Source organism: Delphinus delphis, chromosome 1, assembly GCF_949987515.2.
Source record: "Delphinus delphis chromosome 1, mDelDel1.2, whole genome shotgun sequence".
NCBI lineage: Eukaryota > Metazoa > Chordata > Mammalia > Artiodactyla > Delphinidae > Delphinus > Delphinus delphis.
In genome coordinates, this window is record NC_082683.1 from 107,338,783 (window position 1) to 107,358,992 (window position 20,210).

The 20,210-nt window shown below is 47.1% G+C and overlaps 2 protein-coding genes and 1 long non-coding RNA gene across 4 annotated transcripts in view; 1 reads left to right on the forward strand and 2 right to left on the reverse strand.

Annotated features, from left to right (window-relative positions):
* Nucleotides 1-501: 501 nt before the first annotated feature.
* On the reverse strand, nt 502-8,081 carry MTMR11 (myotubularin related protein 11). The gene is made up of 16 exons (XM_060029054.1): nt 7,972-8,081; nt 7,408-7,529; nt 7,113-7,173; nt 6,357-6,499; nt 5,807-5,885; nt 5,543-5,678; nt 5,205-5,292; nt 4,955-5,043; nt 4,745-4,869; nt 4,221-4,287; nt 3,958-4,028; nt 3,256-3,422; nt 2,786-2,959; nt 2,218-2,400; nt 1,490-1,783; nt 502-1,187 (listed from the first exon to the last, which is right to left on the reverse strand). Exons 1-16 carry the CDS (start codon nt 8,027-8,029, stop codon nt 1,041-1,043), a joined length of 2,004 nt encoding a protein of 667 aa, XP_059885037.1. The 5' UTR covers nt 8,030-8,081; the 3' UTR covers nt 502-1,040.
* Nucleotides 8,082-8,534: 453 nt separating this feature from the next.
* On the forward strand, nt 8,535-18,447 carry LOC132436282 (uncharacterized). The gene is made up of 3 exons (XR_009521757.1): nt 8,535-8,812; nt 9,202-9,289; nt 18,279-18,447. It is a non-coding gene; the product is annotated as an uncharacterized lncRNA (long non-coding RNA).
* Nucleotides 9,712-20,210, reverse strand: part of OTUD7B (OTU deubiquitinase 7B) — a 56,190-nt gene continuing 45,691 nt past the window's right edge. For both annotated transcript variants that reach the window (XM_060029038.1, XM_060029030.1), the window contains 5 exons: nt 19,628-19,755; nt 19,170-19,319; nt 18,473-18,587; nt 17,425-17,509; nt 9,712-16,190 (listed from right to left, as the gene is read on the reverse strand). In XM_060029038.1, the coding sequence (XP_059885021.1) occupies nt 14,982-16,190; nt 17,425-17,509; nt 18,473-18,587; nt 19,170-19,319; nt 19,628-19,755 (1,687 nt within the window). In that variant the 3' untranslated portion in view covers nt 9,712-14,981. The remainder of the gene's footprint in view (nt 16,191-17,424; nt 17,510-18,472; nt 18,588-19,169; nt 19,320-19,627; nt 19,756-20,210) is intronic.

Below are 20,210 nucleotides of genomic sequence, written 5' to 3' on the forward strand. Positions count from 1 at the left end.
GAGAAGGGTGTGCTGAGGAACCCCCCAACGCAAGGCGTGGAGGCAGCTGTCCGCCCCGACCCGCAGCCTTTGGACAGATACGGCCTCACAGCCCCGGCCTGGGCTTGAGGTATTTCGTTTTTCCTCAGCCAGGGGATTGCGGAAGGTCTGAGCTCGCCTAGGCGTTATTGCATAGAGAGTGAGGGGAACATGAGGCTCAGAGGTGGAGTGATAGCAAAGCTGAAGGGTGGTTGACACAGAAGCCCAGAGTCCTCTGTCTCAACGTCCAGAGCGCACCCTGACGCCCAGCAACGTCTGGGTGTCTTTTGACCCATCTGCACGAAAGAGAGAACCCAAATTGCCTGTGAATTCTTCAGAGCCTCCCCTGACCCATCCCCTTATTTCCTTAGCAATAATATGGTCGGTACCTTCCTCTCTTGGGTCACACCCCCTTCGCCCCCCCCCCCACCACCACTCTCTTACCTAGATTCCTTTATTCAGACACAAGAAACAACGCCAGCAGCGTGTATAAATATTGTGCTTTAATGAACTCCTTAAATAGAAATGTCACGACAAAAATATACAATTGGAAGAGACAGGGTGTCTCCCATACCCATGGAAAACTGTAAAGGAAGAAGTAGAAATCGGAATTACAGGAACAGCAAGAGGAGGTGAGAAGGAGGTCTGTAGGCCATCTTGTTGACACTGATAAATGGTATCTCTGATCTCACAATTTACCAGCTCAGTATCCAAAATTTCCATCCAAAAGGGATGGCATTGCCCTGAAAAAAGGATGCGATCATATTCTGGATTGTTTTTGTTTGTTTTCGTTTCTTAATTCTTCAAATCACAAGAAACTATTTAAACCAAACAGGGCAGAGTAAGAGTTGGATAAGGTCAGCACCACCCATCTGCAATGGAAACTCAAGTCAGTGAGCTTGTTTAAGGGCTGGCGTATGAAAGCTGAGGCAGCAAGACCAGGTAAGAAAATTGAAGGATTAGACAAAACTCTCCCTCACCCCAGACCACCCTCTGCCCTGCCCATGAGAAAGCCAGCAATTTCAACGGGACTGGGACATAATGGTATTTGGATTTCTTTTCTTGGAGTGATCCTCAGGAGATATTCTTGGTGTCCATTTCCTTAATAACTCCTGAAGATGGGCTAGCTCAGTCTGAAGGCCAGAGATCGTGGGAGCTGAGAGTCCCATCTGGGGAGGGGGTGAAGAGAGGCAGAGAGGAATATTATTTTAGCTGCAGCTCTCTGCTCCTGGCATCCTTAATTCTCTTTCCCCCTCCAACTATGCCCTAGTTTCCACTTGATATTAGTCGCAAGCAGTTTCCCCACACTCCCAGACCTATCCACTTTGATACCAACAAGAATGGTGCCTCATTTCCCAGACCCCCAGCCCTTTCCCTTTCCAGCTCCTGGAAATATCTGGTTTCTCCTAGAACTTCTGGTTCAGCAGTCAGGCCCCTTCTCCCACTCCCAGTCCCTGTTTTTCCTTCTCACCTGGACCTCAGGCCTTCCCCTCAGGTAGCAGCGTCTCCAGAGCCTGATTTGGGGTCCCAGATATCCAGGCAGCAGCAGCCCTGGGGGTAAAGGGCAAGCTCCCCAATGTGAGGGGAGCCCCCACTCCTGATCAGCCAGGCTTTCAGAGGAGATAGCAGGTCGAGGGAGCCAACGAGAAGAGACTGCCAGCAGGGAGGGACTGTCCCGCCAAGGACAGAGCTGATTCAGGGGGGTCAGGGCCCCTCTAGAGAAGAGCCACACGGAACTGGGGGGCCCAGGAACCATGAAGCTTGGCTAAGGAGGAAAGGGAAATCAACTGACAACCTAGAAAACTGATGACCCCAGTTTCCCCAAACTGGGTCAGGAAGGAATGTCCAGCTGCCACTCACTCAACACTGCACGTGTGATCAAACTACCAGCCTCCGCCCTAGAACTCTTTATCTGCTCTCCTTATTAGCCTTCAGACTAGGCCTCAGGACTGATTCAAGTTGATTTTAGGGAAACATAAAAATGTTTGCGTGAGACAGGAAGACTAATAAGGATGAGGAGGACAAAAAAGATGCTTTATGTTAACTTTAGGATTTCTGTCTTCCTGGGGACAGTCAGGTACTATAAATGCCTGCTAACAGAAGAGGAGTGAGGACCTCAGACACTGTCTTTTCACTTCTCACCTAGTGGGATGAGCCTGTGAGAGAGTCAGAAGAATTTAGGAACTTTAGACACCTCACCTGCTGTCTAGGGAGCCATGAATCTGGGCAGTGTTCTGGGTCATAGCCAAGATTATGGAACTGTAGTATCTGTTCCTTGCTGTAGCGTAAGTCCCAGTCCCAGACAGATAGCTGTGGGTTAACAGAGTTCCCAGCTGGGGGCTGGGAGTACCCTGCAGTATAGACTTGTGTATAGGTGTTGAACTGGATAGAGGAAACAAGAAAAGGATGGTTAAACAAACAAAAATATATAATCCTTCTCCCAAGTCTAGAGAGAAATCATGAAATTCTCATCTCTTAAGAATCAGATATAGGGTGAAAGTCCCTTCCTGAAAGTGAGCATCAACCTCCCCCTTTCCCATCCACAGACCTCACTTTTCATAATCAAGACTAAACTTCAGAGAGTAGTGGGGTTTTTTAGGGGGGGCGCACTGCACAGCTTGCGGGATCTCAGTTCCCCAGCCAGGGATTGAACCTGGGCCACGGGAGTGAAAGCCCAAAATCCTAACCAGTAGCCCACCAGGGAACTCCCAGAGAGTTCTTCTTAATGGGGGGAAAAAAAGACAAGTCAAAAATGGAACTCACTGACCTGTCCACTCTGCTTTCCACGCTCCCAGGGAGTGTCTCTCAAGAATGTAAGGGTGTCAGGAACCCTGACGCTGTCATGAAGAGCAAGAAGGAAGAACTCAGAGAATTCAAACTCAGCTGGAGACTGCTGGAGGAGCTGCCAGACGCAATCAAGGAAGAGGAGAAACACTGGGGCCTGAGAAGAGGGAAATTAAGAGGTTGGAAGGGGTTATGGGGACCTAAATGGGGAGGATGACAAAATAACAGGGGATGAGGGGCACAGGAACAGAGGACACTAAGGAGGTCAGGGAGTGGAAATCTCAGTTGAGGTAGGGGGTTGTGGTCCCTCACTCATCTGGGTCTCCCTTCAAGCTTAGCCCAACCTCAGAACCCTTTGGACCTAATTCACCTCCGATGGATTTTACTATTTAATTTTCTCATCCCCGTACTTCTTAATAATACTCTCCCAGTACCCTCCCCAAACATTCTCACCTCTTCACTGGCCCCAGTTCCCCCAAGTCGGGTCAGGAAAGGATGTCCAGCTGCCACCCACTCTCGCTGCACTAGTGATTGGAAGCCAAGCAGTGTCCGGGCTTCAGGGGCTGAAAGCAGCTGGACGAGTGAAGAGAGGAGGCCATTGAAATCACGATCACCGCGCTCTGGGTGATAAAGAGGGATAAGGGACAAAGAAGGAAGGCCAAGAAACTAGGGCAGAAGAGAGTGAGAAAAAGAAATATGGCAAGAGGAAGTGAGCAGCACAGAGGGGGAAAGTTTGGGGTAAGTAGGATTGAGAGGGCACATAAAAGTGAAGAGAAAACAAAGACTTTGAGTGATTCACTTCATACACTCCACCGAGATAGAAATACCCAGCTTCACATGTAGGAAGCAGAATCATAAATGTCCAACCAGCTTCCACATTTTCCGTCCCACCCCAACCCCAATCCCCATCCTCTGATGGAAGGACAGGAACAGAGGGCTGAGAACCCCTCTGTTAGGGACCACAAGCTTAGTGGGGAGGCAGAAGTAGCACTGAAGGATGAGTTAGAGCTGATGGGTAGTTCCTAGTAAAACGAGAGGATGCTAGCACTGGGAGGGGACAAGGAAGCTTTATAGGTCTCCCTCCCTGAGCAGAATCCAGTCAGGTGAGTAAAGAGAAAAGGCAAGGAATGGAGTGGGTTGGCCCAAGAAACTCACCTTGAAGTACTACAGAGCGAACCCTGGATGTCACTAAGACTGAGATGTCACTAGCCTTTCGAAGACAAGACCTGGAGGAGTGGGTGAGGAAGAGAAGGGGAGAATAACAAGCCTGGAGGAAGGGAATGATGGGTCAGGGGATACAACAGAGACAGACTCCCAATTCCTTCCCCCTCTCCTTCTAAGGAGAAACAAATAACAGTCTTCTTGGGGAACCAAGGAGAAGAGTTAATGGAAGACCATTTAGGAGTCAGAGGGAGTACCTGACGTAGTCCAACCATCGTGTTCCATCCAGAGCTGAGAGCCATTTATCCTCAGCCACAGATGAATCTGAGAGAGAGTAGAGGAGTCAGAAGGGCAAAGAGATCAGGAGAACTGGGAGTTCAGGATCCAGAATTAAGAAGGGTCAATAATAAGTTGGGTAGTGGTTGGGTCTGGGGTTAGGAATGAGAAGTAACTATAAATGGCTATGAGGTTTCTACAATTAAGTTGTGGCGATGGTTGTACAACATTGTATATACAATGAAATGCATTGAATTGTACACTTAAGATGGGTGAAGGGTGAATTTTATGGTACATAAATTATATCTCAATGAAGCTGTTTAAAAAAAAAGAATATCTCGGGGTCAAAAAGACAGGAAATCAGTGAGTCTGTGGGAGATGGGAGTTGAGTAGAAAACTAAGGATCAGTGGGTTGAAGGGGTACTCATCCACAGCAGGCAAAAGGGTAAACCAGGTTAGGGTCAGCAGACCTAGAGATGGGGTAAGGGGTCATAGTTTATCTCACCAGGCAGGCAGAGGGCCCTCAGCCTCAGGTGGGCAAGTTGGACGTCTGCAAGACTGGGGAGCTCATCCATAGTGTCTACCAGGACAACGTCTGAATGCCCAGCCTGGAGCATCGACTCCACTACTCTGGAGGGGAGAGAGTCAGAAAGTAAGGAAAGCTGTCTGCCCTGAATATCTAACGCTTGATTCTTCTCATCAAACCTCCCCTCACCTGATATCATCCTTGTTGGGGTCACTGGCTGTATAGAAGCCACCACAGCGGAGAAGATCACTACCCCCAGGGTGATGCCAGGACAGGCGCTTCATGTGGATGAGAGAAGGATCATTGAGGGAGAAACTCCTAGCCCCACCCTACCCTTGCCCCCACACTGACCTCACAGGGATCCCCTCCCTCCACAATGACCCGTAACCTCCCATGACCCTCTAATTCCCAACCGTTACCCTCACCCTCACACACTGACCGGTCCACGGCTCTGATGGAAGTGGCCAAATGCTCTCCTGACCTCACTGTCCAGAGTTCGGTTAGGGACCCAGAAGTAACGGGGGAGGCTGTGAAATTGAGAGTTATGTCACAGCTTGGCTCAGTGACCTCATTATAATGCGAACCTGTTATTACAAGGAAGCTGCTTAGGAGGGGATCATTCCAAGGGATCTCAAGTTTAGAGATCTAGGAATTAAAGGGGATAGCTTTGCGGATGTCCTAGGAGGCTGGAGTTTGTGGGAAGTCCTAGTTTTAGAGGATCAGAGAAGTGTGGGAAGATTGAGGGGGCAGCAGGGGTTGGGTGGACTGGGGGATCACCTGGTGGCTACGTCGAACCTCTCGTTGACAGTGCTGACCCTCCAGCCCCTGGCCCCCTGCTTTTTTCGCTCAATCTCCCAGTCTTCTGATGTCTCCAAGAGGGGAATAGGTGGTTTTCTGGAACCAGAACTCTGGCCTAGGGCAGGAGGGAGGCACAGAGGAGGAGGAAGAGGAACCAGAGCCAGCTCAGCTCTTTTGCCTTCAGCCAGCTTCTACTTTTTCAGACTCTCTACCCTTTCCTTATCCTAAAGCCCCCACACTCACCAGCCTTGCTCAGGGTTATCCCTGCATACTGTTGGGCTTGACTGTTCTGAGCTCTGGCTTGGACAATGGCCATGGTCACCTGTAGAAGAAAGGACATCCCATCCTTTGTCTCAGACTGAAGTGAAAAGAAGGAAATAGGGCTCATGTGTTGCTCCACTGTCTTTGCTGCCAATAGAGAAGAAAAGCGAAGACAATCCCTAACGAAGGGAGCTTCCACAGGTCATGGGGACTGGAGTCAGGGGAACACATTTAGGACCAGAGAATGACAGAATGGTAATTCTGGGAGGAATCTTGGGGATAATCTTATGCAACCCTCCCTGTTTTTCAAAGGAAGAAACTTGTCCGCAGTTACACTCCTGATAATTGGCAGAGCTGGGCTAGAATTCAGGCCTTTACTCTCATTATACTATCATTTTAGTCACTCCTTGAGAAGAGAAGCGGAGAGAATGATGAGAGGGATCTTGGGAGACAGGGGACTATTGGGAATTTCCAGGGAAAGGATGCCAAGGTTCTAAGGGGAAGAGGGGTCCTTGGGCTGGAGGCCTCTTACCTGAAAGGCCTGTGGCTCTAGTCCTCCAGCCTCAAAACCAACTCTGAGTAGCCGGAAGTCTTGGCCATGAATCAGAATCTCCTCAGGGATAAATTTAAGCAGGGACCCTGGACGGAGGAGCTGGACTCGGGACAGGCCATTCACTGAAGTCAAGAGAGAGTGGAGTGAAGTAAGTCAGAAAGAGAAAAAAATACCGTATGCTAACACATATATATATATGGAATCTAAGAGGAAAAAAAAAAAAGGAACCTAGGGGTAAGGTGGGAATAAAGACACAGACCTACTAGAGAATGGACTTGAGGATATGGGGAGGGGGAAGGGTAAGCTGTGACAAAGTGAGAGTGGCATGGACATATATACACTACCAAACATAAAATAGATAGCTAGTGGGAAGCAGCCGCATAGCACAGGGAGATCAGCTCGGTGGTTTGTGACCACCTAGAGGGTGGGATAGGGAGTGTGGGAGGGAGGGAGAGGCAAGAGGGAAGAGATATGGGAACATATGTATATGTATAACTGATTCACTTTGTTATAAAGCAGAAACTAACACACCATTGTAAAGCAATTATACTCCAATAAAGATGTTAAAAAAAAAAAAAGAGCTAGAGAGCGGTACAGCCATGGATCAGGGTCCCTCTAGGAGGAACTCTTCCAGCCCATCCCACTCCATCCACTCAGGCTGTCCTCTGAAAATATAGGAAGGATGAGGGGTTCCAATACTCCCAGTGAGCCCCTTCACCAAGCTCCCACACTTACCAGCCTCTAATCGCCCAATGTTGGCCAGGGAAAAATCATACTCACTGCTCAGGGGAGTCTCCTAGAGGAAGCACATGAACTGATGCTAAAGACATCTGAAGTCTCATTCTTTGTCCTACCTTGGCAGCCCTAACCTCCCTAGAGATGGTCCCCATGGACAATCCCTGATACTCTCAGAAGACAGCCCTTAAGCATAACTCTCACTTTCTCACTTCCTGTAATGTTTGTCTACATCTTCTAGACTCCCCTACCCACTTCCCACTAGTTGTCCTTTGCGCTGCCCTAACCTTCTCACCTCACTCCGCTGCCATCCACAGGGCTGGAAGGTGACCCTCAGGTTGCTGCAGATCAGGGTTCCAGGCAGTTCAGGTTCCAACCCTTTCCTCACCCCTGGGGCCCATGCTAGGATCTGCTCCCCTGCAGGGCAAGAAGGGAAGCCAGGTTATGACTGTTCCCAGTACTGCCCACACTTGTATACACCCACTCCTCTCAGACAGGAGGATCTAAAGAGGGAAGATTAAGATCCTCCCCTAACCCCACTAGAATGAAAGCTTAGGAGGAGAGAATTTATATTCTTTTACTCTAGAGCCTAGAAAGTGCCTGGGACTTAGTAGGCACCCAAATATTTATTGAATAAGTAAATGAGAAGAGGAGTAACAGGGTCAAGAAAACAGAGGGACCATCAAGGTCCAAGCTCCCAGCCAGCCCTGGACAGAGAAGAGAGCAAACCTCAGGCAGAAGCACTTTGAGCCAGGAGAGGAGTACAGAGGTACCTTTGGTGAGGTTTGAAACAAGGTCTGAGGAGCATGAAATTTGGAGGAGTCTTTGGAGATCAGAAGTATTGGAAGGGCATTATTACCTGCGAGGCATCCAGAGGCCAGGCAGCTGCCAAGCTGATGACTCCTGGGCTCTGGCATCCCACTCCCCTGGACAGACTTTGGTCCAGAGAGCTGCGAAGGGTGTAGGGTTAATCCCTAGGCCTCTCCAATCCTGGGGTCTGGGGTTACTTCAGCAACCACCTCTGGAGGCCTACACTCAGACACTCAGGATAAACTGAGATCAGTGGCTGTGGGGAGCTCAGCACGGTGCGGGGGGGGGGGGGGGTTGGCAGATAGTTAAGGGAGGAGCTGGTTAATGGATAATGAGACAATGAACTTGAAACTGCAAAAAAGACCAAGCTCCATCAACTGAGGTTGATATGAGACACACCCTCCTCCTCCTCTAGATCATTTTCTTCCCTCTTTCTCCACACCATCCCCATTCACACCCTCTTGCCAATGCCCCCCTCGCGCAAGCCCGTTTCCTCTCCTTACCCCCATTTCTGGCTCCTCCTTCTGGGGGGTGACGTTGAAACTCTGGCCCCGGCCCCCCCACCACATTTCTCTGGCTCCATCCGGGGATGGAGCGGTCAAGGGTGGGAAACCTCGAGGATGCTCAAGCCCCTTGGGGAGAGGCTGAATCTTGTAGATGGGAGGAGGGAAGTCAGGGAGAGGGGCAGGAGGAAGATTCAAGGGAAAGGAGCATTTAAGGTGCAAGGAGCACGCTTTGGGGTCTTTTGAAAGGTGTGTCCAGCCCAGCTAGAGAAGGCTCCTCGGAAACTTCAGTCGACTCTGGAGAGGGCGGGAGAGATGCCCAGCCCCTTAAAGGAGAATACACACAATTTTGGAAAAGTGGAGAGGAAGTGGAGGAGCCTAAGAAAGGTGAGGAAAAAATGGGGGAGTGAGAAAATACCCAGATTCCCCGCTTTACCCCAAACCCAGATCCTATTGTCTTCCTGTTCATGAGCATTGGAGACTGTTTGAGGGGAGCAGTAGTGCCAAATATTAAACTGGAATCATTGGGCCACTTCCCTGGACTCTCACTGATGGCTTCCCTGGGAAGCTGTTTTTGTTTTTTTGTCTTCTTAAAGGGGGTGGAGGTGGGGGGAATGTTAAAGTAGTGCAGACTTCCTTGTTGCCTCCCCTTACAGACCTAACAGAAGTGGTTGAGAAGAAATTTATTAATGGAAATTGGCCCTCAGGGTATTTTTGCCTGGGGAGGGAATTAGGGAGGGGGGTGAGTTAAAGTGTTTTTGTGTATCCTTCTCCAGAGAGCATGAAACATATCTCATGTGAAGGGTCCAGTGGAAAAGTAGGGAGAGAAATTGAAACATCTGCAGGATACAGACACAGGTACAGGTATGTTTACATGCAAGTTCTGGTGGTGGGGGTGGGAGGCTCAAGGAAAAGATCCACTTAATCCAACACACACACACACACACACACGCGCACACACACACACACACACACACACAACCAGCTGGAAACTAGGGCCCATTCCAGGTACAGGAGCCCTCCCTCCAGCCCAGACATCAGATCTCCAAGTTAATGATTCATGTTAAGGACTTTGAAGGCTGAGGGTTGGAAACCTCTGTTAAGTGCAACAGTCCCATCCCCCCACCCTCCCCCTTGCAACCCAAGAAGCAAAGATGGGTGGGGAGGGCACTAGGAGGGAAGTAAAGGAACTGTAGGCAACGGTGACTGGGGGTAGGAATGCAAAACTCTAACTTTAGGTATGAAAAAGACAGAAAATAAAATACAAAGTAATGAATTCACGAGCTGCTGTTTTATTGATTTTGAGTTTGTACAGAGGCAGCAATTCTTAGGTGGGGGCCCCAGTTTTCTAGTGACAACTCTCTCTTCCCCCCACCAGCACACACACCCTTCCGGCCTCAGCTTTAAAAGTTCCCTGTCTTGGCTGCAACTGTGGAAATAGTGAAGATATTCTGAGGCAGGGAGTCAGTCTGGAACAGAGAGGCATACACCTGCTAGGAAGGTAGCCCAGAAGCCTGATTCTAGAAGTCTTAAAAGCTACCAAGCCCCGCCACCCCCACCTGCATTCCATCAGCCTCAATCTCTTGGGGGGAAGAAAATATTTCCCAAGGTCTGTGGCAATAGGAAGAGCTGTGTACCACAGTTTAAAAATCCATTATCCACTTTCCTTCTCCCCACCACCCTTCATTCAAGAGCCTCATTCTATTCTTTAATACTTGAGGTGTAGGAGCAGCAGAGGAATACAGAGAAAAAACATCAGGGGAATGGTGGAAGGTCACAGGCAGAAAAAAGATGGGTGACTTGGATCAGCACCTCACCAGGAATGCAAAGGGGGCAGCAGCTGAGGGTTAAGTAACAGGAGGATCCCCTCTGTCCATTCTACACACACCCAGTAGAGGTTTAGTGGATGAAAGGAAGGGTGAAGAGGCAAGGGGCTGTATCAGATTTTTCCATTTTCAGAATCCTGGTCTGGTTGCAGGTTTGTGCCAGGAGTGAAGGCTGCTGGGAGGGGCAGCTAGAGGAAGGAGGTGGAGCTGTGTGACTCACAAGATGAGTCACAGATCCAGTTATAAGCACAGAAAAGAGGCCAAGGTCCTCCCCACCCCCACTCCTCTCTGCGCCACTGTCAGCCAGCTTCCCTTTCTCTTTTCTACTGCCCCTTACCCAAGTGGCCAGTGAAGGGAGGTGGCATGGAGAAAGTCTCCATGGGGGATGTCATATTTTGCTAGTCAACTTAAGTTCAGGAGGCAAAACAGCCTGTAATTTGCAAACCAGGTATCTACAAAGTGAAAGAGACAGACTGCCTACATGAGTCACTGAATCTGTTGTTGAAGGGCCTGGAGGGAAAAGGAAATTAGAAAAATCTGGGGTGCAGGTGATTCCAGGCCGAGAAGGGGCTTCTGATTCTGTCTTCTCACCTGTGGTTGTGTGTCTGGGGCACTGACTCCTTAGAGAAAGAAGAGAACACAGAGTCCAGAGGTGTCCGAGTAACTGGGGACAATTATCTTTGAACCTCCTTTATTGGGAAAGATAAAATGTGACTGGAACCTTGGACATGTGGCTGTTTAGAAAGTAGTAAGAATAGCAAAAGCTAGGTTCTCAGAATTCATTCAGCTCCATTCTTTCCAGCTCAGTATCATTCTCAAATATACAACAAAAAGTCATTGCTAATTTCTGTTGTGTTGGTCTGTGAGCTTTAGTTTCACTTGAGAAGAAACAGCCAACAGGAGAGGGAAGGAACTTCCCTCCAGGCCCTGTACAGCACTGAGTTAAACACCATCCACACTCCATAAAGAGACGGAATCTTAAAAAAAAAAAAAAACAACAAACTTTTAATATAATCTTTTACTTTTGTTTTAGAATCCAGTGTGAGGGGAAAACGTTTGGTTAAATCTTATAACTCTCAATAAAACCAGCATAGATTAAGGGAGGAATTTGGAGGCCTCTCCTATAGTATACTTGCTCCATCAGGGCTGAGATGGAGAACGTAGGGTGGAGGGGTAGCACTGTCTTAAATCAAAAGGGGAAAAATAAGAGGCCTGAAAAATCTTCCCTCTCCAATAAAAACCTCAGTAGGTACCCCAGTGCCTGGATTAAAGGAACTAGGTGCACTTATTTAAGCCTGAGAGATATCATCCCTCATCCAGTGTTGAGGGGTCTGCCTCCCCCCTTCACCCACACCCTCCTTAACTAAGGAGTTTGGCTCATTTTGAGTGCACATCATGTACTCTTCTCCTCCCTTTTCCCCAACACAGTAATTGCATGAGCTTGCCTCTTCCACCCCCTCATCCTCCCCAAATACCATAAACCAACTAGAGTCTATCTTCATTTTGCAGGCATTATTTTTTCACCACCCTCCCATTCCACAGCCCTCTCAAAGGATGAAGCAAAACAAACTTTACTCACCCCTATGGAAAAACATCCATTGACTCAGGGTCCCTCATCTTTAGAATAAAGAGGGTGTTTTTTTTTTAATGTGTCAATAAATAGTTACCTTCCCAAATTAAAAAAAGAAATGTATTTCTTAATGAAAAAGCTAGAGGGTCTAAATAAAGCTCTATTTTACCATATTCACCCCTAGGCCACCCACCAGAATTTCCACCTTTTTTATTTGAAAAGAAGTCAAAAGCAATTGGGATTGATTCATTTATAAATCAGAACAAAAGCAAACATGACACAAGGTTTCCGTTTTTGTTCATTTGTCCTCAGTTTTTAAAAACAAAAGTATTAACTAGAATCTAATAACAGGTCAAATCCAAACACAGCAGTCCAGTGGAGAATCAACTTTCCTGGTTTTATTCTCTGGGAAAGTCCCTGGTCTGTTTCCATTTCTATTGGTCCAGGCCAAAATCCTATGATATAGATGGATGCCTATGGGAAAGCTAGGTGAGCTATGCAAATTCTTGGTGTGGGTTTGAGCCACCTGTTGTTTGGGTGCATGTTAGGGGATGAAGTTCATAAGGTGGTGGTCTCACCAGTGCTGTTCTAACCCCGGAAACAGGGTAAGGTGAGCAAGGCACTCACTTTGGGCACAAAATTTAAGGGGTGCCCCAAAACCCAGTAACCAAGATACTGTTTTAACACAGTATATTTTGAAAATCAAAACTAATGTAAAAAAATCCACAATGACTAAAGTATCAAAATTTTAAATAAAGACAGGATTCAACCCGTACTTGCTCAATTCAGTGTTCCTACCCTCACTCTAACCCCAGTCCTGTTGGATTCTGTCTTTTTTAAGATTCTGATATTTTGCTTGTCATGGATTTTTTGCATTAATTTTTAAAAATACTGCATTAAAACAGTATTTATCTTGATTACTAAGTTTTTGGTATCTCCTTAAGTTTTGAACCTGAGGGGCGTGCTTGTCTCACACTAGTCCCAGTCCTGCCCAGAAATATATACATACCCTCCACCCTCCTTTGGAACCTATCTCCTTTGACCTCATCTCATTGCTTCCTTAACACCAGGTTTGTTTTCAAATAAAAGCCTAAGAATTAACAGCCATGGAAATTATTAAATCAACAATCAGATTTAGAAAATAAGTGACTTTTCAAGTTTGTTGAGGAGAAAGGAAACTTTCTAAATTGTGAGCAGTTCCAATGTATAGGACAGTCTTGGCTGGCTTTGTTACCAAGGGGGAGATGGGATGACAACTTTCCTGATTGGGCAGAAGCAACACAGGGCAAACACGAGTCCCCCTAACACACACACCCAGCCCATGTCTGCCTTGGATCAAATGTGGGGATTACATTCCACAGGATGGTTTATGAGTACATACCTCAAAAGAGAAATCCAAATACAGAAAAATAGCCCCAATTAACACTCTGGACACTTAAGTACACTTATTCCCCTTCCTCATATGCACCCAGGAGTGTATACAATTGCATAGTTGAGTTTTTTTCCCCCCAGAAAAAAAAAATTTAAAGAAAAGGGAAAATTGGCCCAGGATAGGTCCTCCAGTTTAAAGCTCTTAGAAATGGTGCTGGCCAGAGCATAGGCTGGCCAGACTTGTGCTTTGTGCAAAATGCAAAGGAGCTCCCCGCTACTGTGTCCACAGACCCACTCCCATCCTCTGGGGAAAAGGATGGGGGGGGCGGCAGGGGGAAAGGGGGAAACCCAAAAACAGATCAGCTCATTGGGAGTAATCTGTGATCTGTGGTTATAGTTCACTAAAATATATTTCTCTACCTTTTTATAAATTGCCCCTAGCCCCTACCCCAAGTTTCAACATCAGTCCTATTATCAAAAATATCTCTTCTTACAAAGTATTTTTATTATTTTAATAAACTAACCACAGATTAAGGTTAGCTATGGCTTAACAAAAGAAGCCGGGACGTTAAGTTCATTCTCCAAAAGTAGAGAGGAAGGAGAAAGAATCACTTAAATAGGAGGAAAAAAAAATATTTTTTAAAATGTTTTTGCTTGCTGGGGTCTTTTTGTTTCTTTTCTTTAAAAAAAAAAAAAATTCCAAAAAATAAGTTGCTTTCTACAGAAACACAGCAGCAGAGGATGGTAGTGCTCTATTTAGGTTTTTGGTTTTGTTTGAAACAGTCTGGCCAAAAGTCTGTCCTCCTCCCACCCCCCTCCCAAGGCGCACTCAAACCCCAATATGTGGTTATTGCTAGTAGTTAAAAAAAGATCACCTCTGTACCAATTCACCTGGAGAAAATTCAACACACACAGCTGCTCTTCTCATCATTCTCTTGCCTTCCCCAGAGGGAACTTTTGTTGTTGTTGTTGTTTTTTAATAAAATTAAAGTCTTAAAAAAAAAATCACAACCTTCTTAGCTCAGCCCTCAAAAAGGATGAGAAAAAGATAGGGGGCAATTGGCAATCTCCTCCCGAACTAGAAGGGATGACAGATAGCTGTTTAGAAGGAAATCAAACTCAAGAGGAAGAAGATTCCCCTTTTAAGTTTCTCCCTTTCCCAGCTCACTAAACTGATTTAAGCCAGCCCCCTCCTAATAAGCATCCATAAGCACATGTTACTGCCTTGTCTTTCCAGATCCTTCAAGAGGAAAAATTTATCCAACACTAAATTTCTACCTTAATTCAACTCAATAGAAAATTTGACTAATTTCCCAGTTTCCCTCCACACTCCCAACTCCACCACCATGTGCTTTTTTCCAACCTAAAAGAACTTTGGTCTGTTTTTTTCTTTTATTGACTGAGAACCTCCTTTGCCAGTTCCTCCCCCAGACTTCTGCCCACCTCCCCACCCCCTCACATCAAATCTTCCCTTACACTTTCCCTTAGGTCCTGGGATGGACCCAAGGGATTATGACACAGAATTACCATCTTTCCCCGCTTGTACCTCCTCAGTACCATTAAGTCAAGATGGGCAAAGGACCAGTAGAGCCCTTGAGGCACCATCCAGCCCTGACCTGCTCTTGCCAGCCTGGCAGCTCTCCAGAGCATACACACTTAAAAGTTTCTGGCCAGGTTCACACAAACATTACTGCATTTGCCCCATCAACATGGAGGCTGGGTCTCATGAGCCAATTAATTGAGCTTAACTTTCTTTGTTTAGCCCCCTTGCCCTCCAGGGTTTCCCCATTCAGAACCTGTGCACCAGCAGCTCCCCACCCGGTTCACGTTCCCTTCTCCTCAGTTCTTCCCTGTAACAGCAGGAGCAGAAGTTGTTTGTCTCAGGGTGTCCATAGAAGCTGCAGTTCGGTTGTTTGCATTTGGTCTGGGTTGGGGGAAGCCCCCGGGGACCTCCAGCCCATCCATCTGGCTCAGGGGGCTCTCTGTAGCCGTTGCTATAGGAATCAGCCACGCGGAAGTGGGGTGGTAACAATGCACCCCTGTGAACTCCATCCTTGGAGTGACTGCCTGGCTCCAGAGAAGGGATGCTGTCCTGATGGGGGTAGGGTCGCCCAGGAGGGCACTGTCTGGGGAAGGTGGCATATGGTGGCAGGCCCCCCCCACATGGCCCCCCTGCCATCTGCCTCCGGGGCTCCTGGCAGTGGACTCCACCCCCAGAAGGTCGAGGGATAGTAAAGCCACCAGGGTAGCCAGTAGACAATGCCACCGCCTTGGACTCTGCTGGAGGGGCAGTCAGCAGCTCCTCCCCGCCATCTGGCTCTGGCTTTTTGGCTGGAGGAGGCCCACTCCCTACCCCTCCATTCATGATCTTCCTCTCTGCCTCCTTCTGCTTCTGCTCTGCCAGGAATCTCTCCTCAGCATCAGAAAGGTAGCGTTGGATCATCTCCTCCTGATATTGGTGACGGTGACCCATCTTCAGGGTTCCAACAAAAATAAACTTCCCCTCCCCTTGCATTGCAATCCTCAAAATGCTCAGGCTTTGCATCACCTCCTGGCTATACTTGCTCCCTCCATTACCAACAGACTCAGATGTGGGCTTCTCAGTTACAGGCCCATCCCCAGCTGCCTCCTCTTTGCCACCCTTCCAACTCTTCAGTGAGTTTTTCTTCTTCTTCTCCAGTGTCTCAGTACCACTGCTTACCCCCGACCCTGTTCCCATCCCTCCAGGCTTAGAACCCTTGCTGTGCATCAGGCCTCCCATGTTCTTCTTGAGCTTGCTGCCCAAGGTTTTGCCAAAGCTGCCCAGTTTGTTAGCCACAGAATCTGCTCTTTTCTTGTCCTTTTCCCGGTCTCGTTTTGACTTCTCTTTCCGCTTGCTGCCCTCATTGCTGGCAGAACTGCTGCCAACTGACTCCTTGTCTGATTCCCCAGACTCAGGAGTGGACCGGGGCTCATCTCCAGCTGAGGCTGTCGGGGACTCAGGCTGGGCCAGGGGAGCCTGGAAGAGACAAGAAAGTGGTTGACAGATATAGGATGGATAAACAACAAGGTCCTACTGTATAGCACAGAGAACTATATTCAATATCCTGTGATAAACCATAATGGAAAAGAGTATTAAAAAAGAATTTGTATATGTGGATAACTGAGTCACTCTGCTGTAAAGCAGAGATTGGCACCACATTGTAAATCAACTATACTTCAATAAAAAAAATTTTTTTTAATTAAAAAAAAAAAAAGAATGTGACTGACAGTTATCCCATTGGTTTGGGTTGAGGGAAGCCCCCAGGAACCTCCAGCCCATCCATCTGGCTCACGGGGCTCCCTGCAGCTGTTGCTATAGGAATTAGCCATGTGGAAGAGGGGTGGTAACACCCCTATGAACTCCTTCCTTGGAGTGACTGCCTAGTTCCAGAGAAGGGTTGCTGTCATGACAGGGGAAGGGTCACCCAGGAGGGCACTGTCCTTCCCCAGCTCATCAGCTCTCCCATGAACCAGGGAAAGAGGTATCTAATATCTAACTTTTATCTCACCCCCTGCAATTTGATGCCCTTCTGTAATAAGGGGATACCAAAATGAAGCCTGGATTTTGCTCTTCTAGAACAATGAGCAACTATACAAATATATGGCCTCTGGGTGAGGAGGGAGAATATTCTATAGACACTAGAATGGCCTTTATTATAAATTTCTCTATGCCAAATTCTGCTCAAAATTAATCTCAAGGAAGTCTTGAATAACCACCCCAAGCCTTAACCATTCTGCATCCCCTCAAGTTCTAGACATTCAGCACTGGAGTCCATCAGTTGGCCCTTGCTCCTGTGTTCCTGTTCTATGGATAATAATGACATCCTCAGAACCTACTGTATCAGGAGCCCTTTAAACTATTCTGTCTCCTCTGGTGCCCAACACAGAGGTCTATGTACAGAGGGCTTGGAACAAAGTAATAACAATCTCAAGTTCACCAAAAAGTTCAGAAAACTTTTCTTGAAGAATGTGTTTTAGTATCAGAAAGAAGAGCCTGGCCGGTGAGAAGATATAGAAAACAAAGGGCACTAACACGTAGAAAGGCAAGAAAAAGTGTCGTTTGGAATTTATCTGATATTTTCTAGGTATTCCTAACCTTGAATCATAAGCCACTACTCAGAAGAGACTCAGAAGGAACCACCACCAGATTTCCTTGTTCTCCCTGACATGAAAATGAGGACATGCAAGGGTGGGGTGGGAGAAGTCCTCACCTGTGCATCCGAGGACACTGGAATCCACTTCACATTCATGTAGCCATGCAGCAGATGCAATTTGACCTCTAGGGACAGGATTACACTGTGAAAAGGAGAAAAAAAGAATTTCAAAATACTGTGACCTTTAAAAAGCAGAGCAGTGTGATCCATTTGGGAGGTAGGGTGGGAGAGGGCTACATGGCTGGGATCTCAGACAGGGTTGAGTTTGAATTAGGGCTCCACCAGTTACTAAGCTTTATGACCTTGAGCAAGTCACTTCAACCTCCCTGAAACTCAGGGAGGGGTTGATAATGGGTATAGATAATAATATCTATCCTGCAAGGTTGCTGTGAAGATTAAAATAGTATTTGAAAAGGGCCCAGCACAGTGTCTGGAAACTAGGAAATACTTCTAAACGGCAGCCACTATTATTGTTGTTGCTGTAAGTATTACTCAGAAGGAGCTTTTCATAATTAGGTAAGAACTATTTAAAAAGCCATAAACGCTGGGTTTTTAAATCAAACCGTCTCAGTTGGGTTCAGTTTTAGGAGCCCGAAGAAGGCGGCACTGGCTAAGAGGGAAGGGAGGAGCTTTTACATTCATAAGCTCTTATGGGAAGTTTGGAGGCAGGAGGAAGCCAACTTCTGGGAGATGGCAGGGGGGCGGAGAACATATTTTTCTTGCTGTTTAAGTTCCAGAAAGGCAAAAGCCCAGACCAAACTGTTTTGGTCAGCTATTTAAAACCCTTCTCATTTGGGCTGGGAGAAGAAGTGTGATTTGATTATCTTGATTTTCTGATCACTGTTTTGGGGATTCTGCAAGAACACTCCTCATACTGTAAGGAGATCCCAGGATTCCCTTGTCTTTCACAGGGAGAAAAGGCAGCTGCAAGAGTCCTGGTGCCCAATCTGTCTCCCTCCTCTCCATCTTCCCAAAGACACTGGAACTAGGATGCGACTGTCTTTGCCTCTGAGCTGAGGAAAAGTCCCCGGGAGACGGACATCGGACATCATATGTGGAAGAGATCGCAGCTACAAAGCAGATAGAAAGGCTAGGCTTGCCTCACCTGGCCAATCGGACATTGTCATTGTCATCTTTGCCCCACTCCCAGCCCTTTCCAGGGTCCACAGCAAAGTGCAAGGGCAGCAGCTTATGCTCTGAATCTGTAAGTGGGATCACAGCTGGGAAGGAAAGAAACATGATCAAGGAGTCTCTTTGAGGAGAGAGGAAGGCAACTGAACACAGACTGACTTCAGTGAAAAGGAGGCTGAACCATACCAAAGGTCTCTAACTGCAGTCACTTCTCAGTTCGTAACATGTGAATTACCTTAGCATTTAAAAACTTAACAGGCAGGTTTTCCCTTGTAACCCAGCACACAATTTAGGCCACTAATCTCCATGACTTCCCACCAGTCATCTAGCACCTATGATGTTCTTGCCAGTTAACGGAGATTCAGGGAATTCAAAGTCATTATCAAGACAAATATAGCAAAGCATCATTTGGAAGGTACTATGACCTTACTGTATTAGCTCTTTACTCCAGAGCAGGGAATACAGGCTGTGTTTTTCTCCAAACCTTTTTTCTTTTTTTAATTTTAAAACCTCTGTATATCTTATAGCTTAGTAAAACAGTATCAACATGCACTGTCTGAGCTTGCATGTCGCTTAATTCTTTCCTCCTACATTCTCTCTCATTTCAGTTTTTCGAAGTGAAAATAAAGCGGACCAAAAGACACCAGAGACACAGACATTGCATTCCGCACCTTGTTCCTTGGCATTCTCCTTCTGTTCCATGGACACAAGTGCAGAAAAGTGGGCCTGATCGTAGGCGAGCACCAGAGGGGAGCGGTGACACTGGCTGGCTGGAACCTCCAAGGGCAGATAGATTCCCCCAAAGGGAATAGGGGCAAATGCTGCAGGAAACCACGGAGATTATTATTAAGGCTATATTCTTGCCTAGTGGGAAATCCCTCCACCCCACTCTGCCAATTGAGCCCCCCTCTCATTCCAACCCATGTTTAATAATTCTTTCCTAAGAAGCCACATCAATTAACCTCAGCTGCTTTACTCTGAATCTCCTGAGAATTTTGCCTTGTTCTAATTTATACCTTGTTTTTTTCCCAAGGGTCTATATAACCCCTTTCCTGCCCTCCTTCCAGTGCTTAGCCCAAGGCTCTGCAAATAGGGCTGCTCAGGGTAGAGTGAGGACTGACTGACTCACCTTCCCCACCAGAGTCCCTCAGCATGGTGTCTGCCACAACAACTATGGGCCTCCTAAGCACGTGGGCAAGGACGAAAACATGGAATTCTTCTAGGCTCTCATACACAGGCTCTTCTGAACTCTCCACCCTAGAGTTGCAGGAGGCGAGAGAGTGGAAGGGGTGCAGTGGCAGGGAGAGGGAAGAAAACAAAACAAGAGACCCATGAAGACCAGCTCTGCAAAGAGGAAAAAACAATGTCCCTTCCTTGTTTTCCAGTCTTAAGGCTGTCACACACACAGCTGATTATTTTTTATGCTACCATGGCTGTTTCTACTTCCGTTTCACAGATGGGGAAATACAAGAAAAGAAATATGAAGGTTCAAGAGTTAAAGTAGTGTTAGGAATCGGCACGTAATCCCTCTCTTAATACCCATCTTGTTCAACAACCTTCCCCAATTCTTTGTCCAGTAGCTCAGTGTACAGCTGTGTAGCTTCATCCTGCTTATCACTTTACGCACCACAACGCACACATCACACTCACCATGTCCTATCAAAAAAGGACAAAACAAAACACAACAGGAAAGAAACAAAAATCCCTCCTTC

Excerpts from the sequence above, each read along its gene's own strand:
- MTMR11 (XM_060029054.1), bottom strand. The coding sequence starts at position 8,029 with ATGCCAGAGCCCAGGAGTCATCAGCTTGGCAGCTGCCTGGCCTCTGGA. Across the intron at positions 3,423-3,957 it reads TCGCTCTGTAGTACTTCAAG|AGCGCGGTGATCGTGATTTC; the intron begins GTGAGTTTCTTG and ends TTTATCACCCAG. Across the intron at positions 1,784-2,217 it reads CATGGCTCCCTAGACAGCAG|CCAAGCTTCATGGTTCCTGG; the intron begins GTGAGGTGTCTA and ends TTTCCTCCTTAG.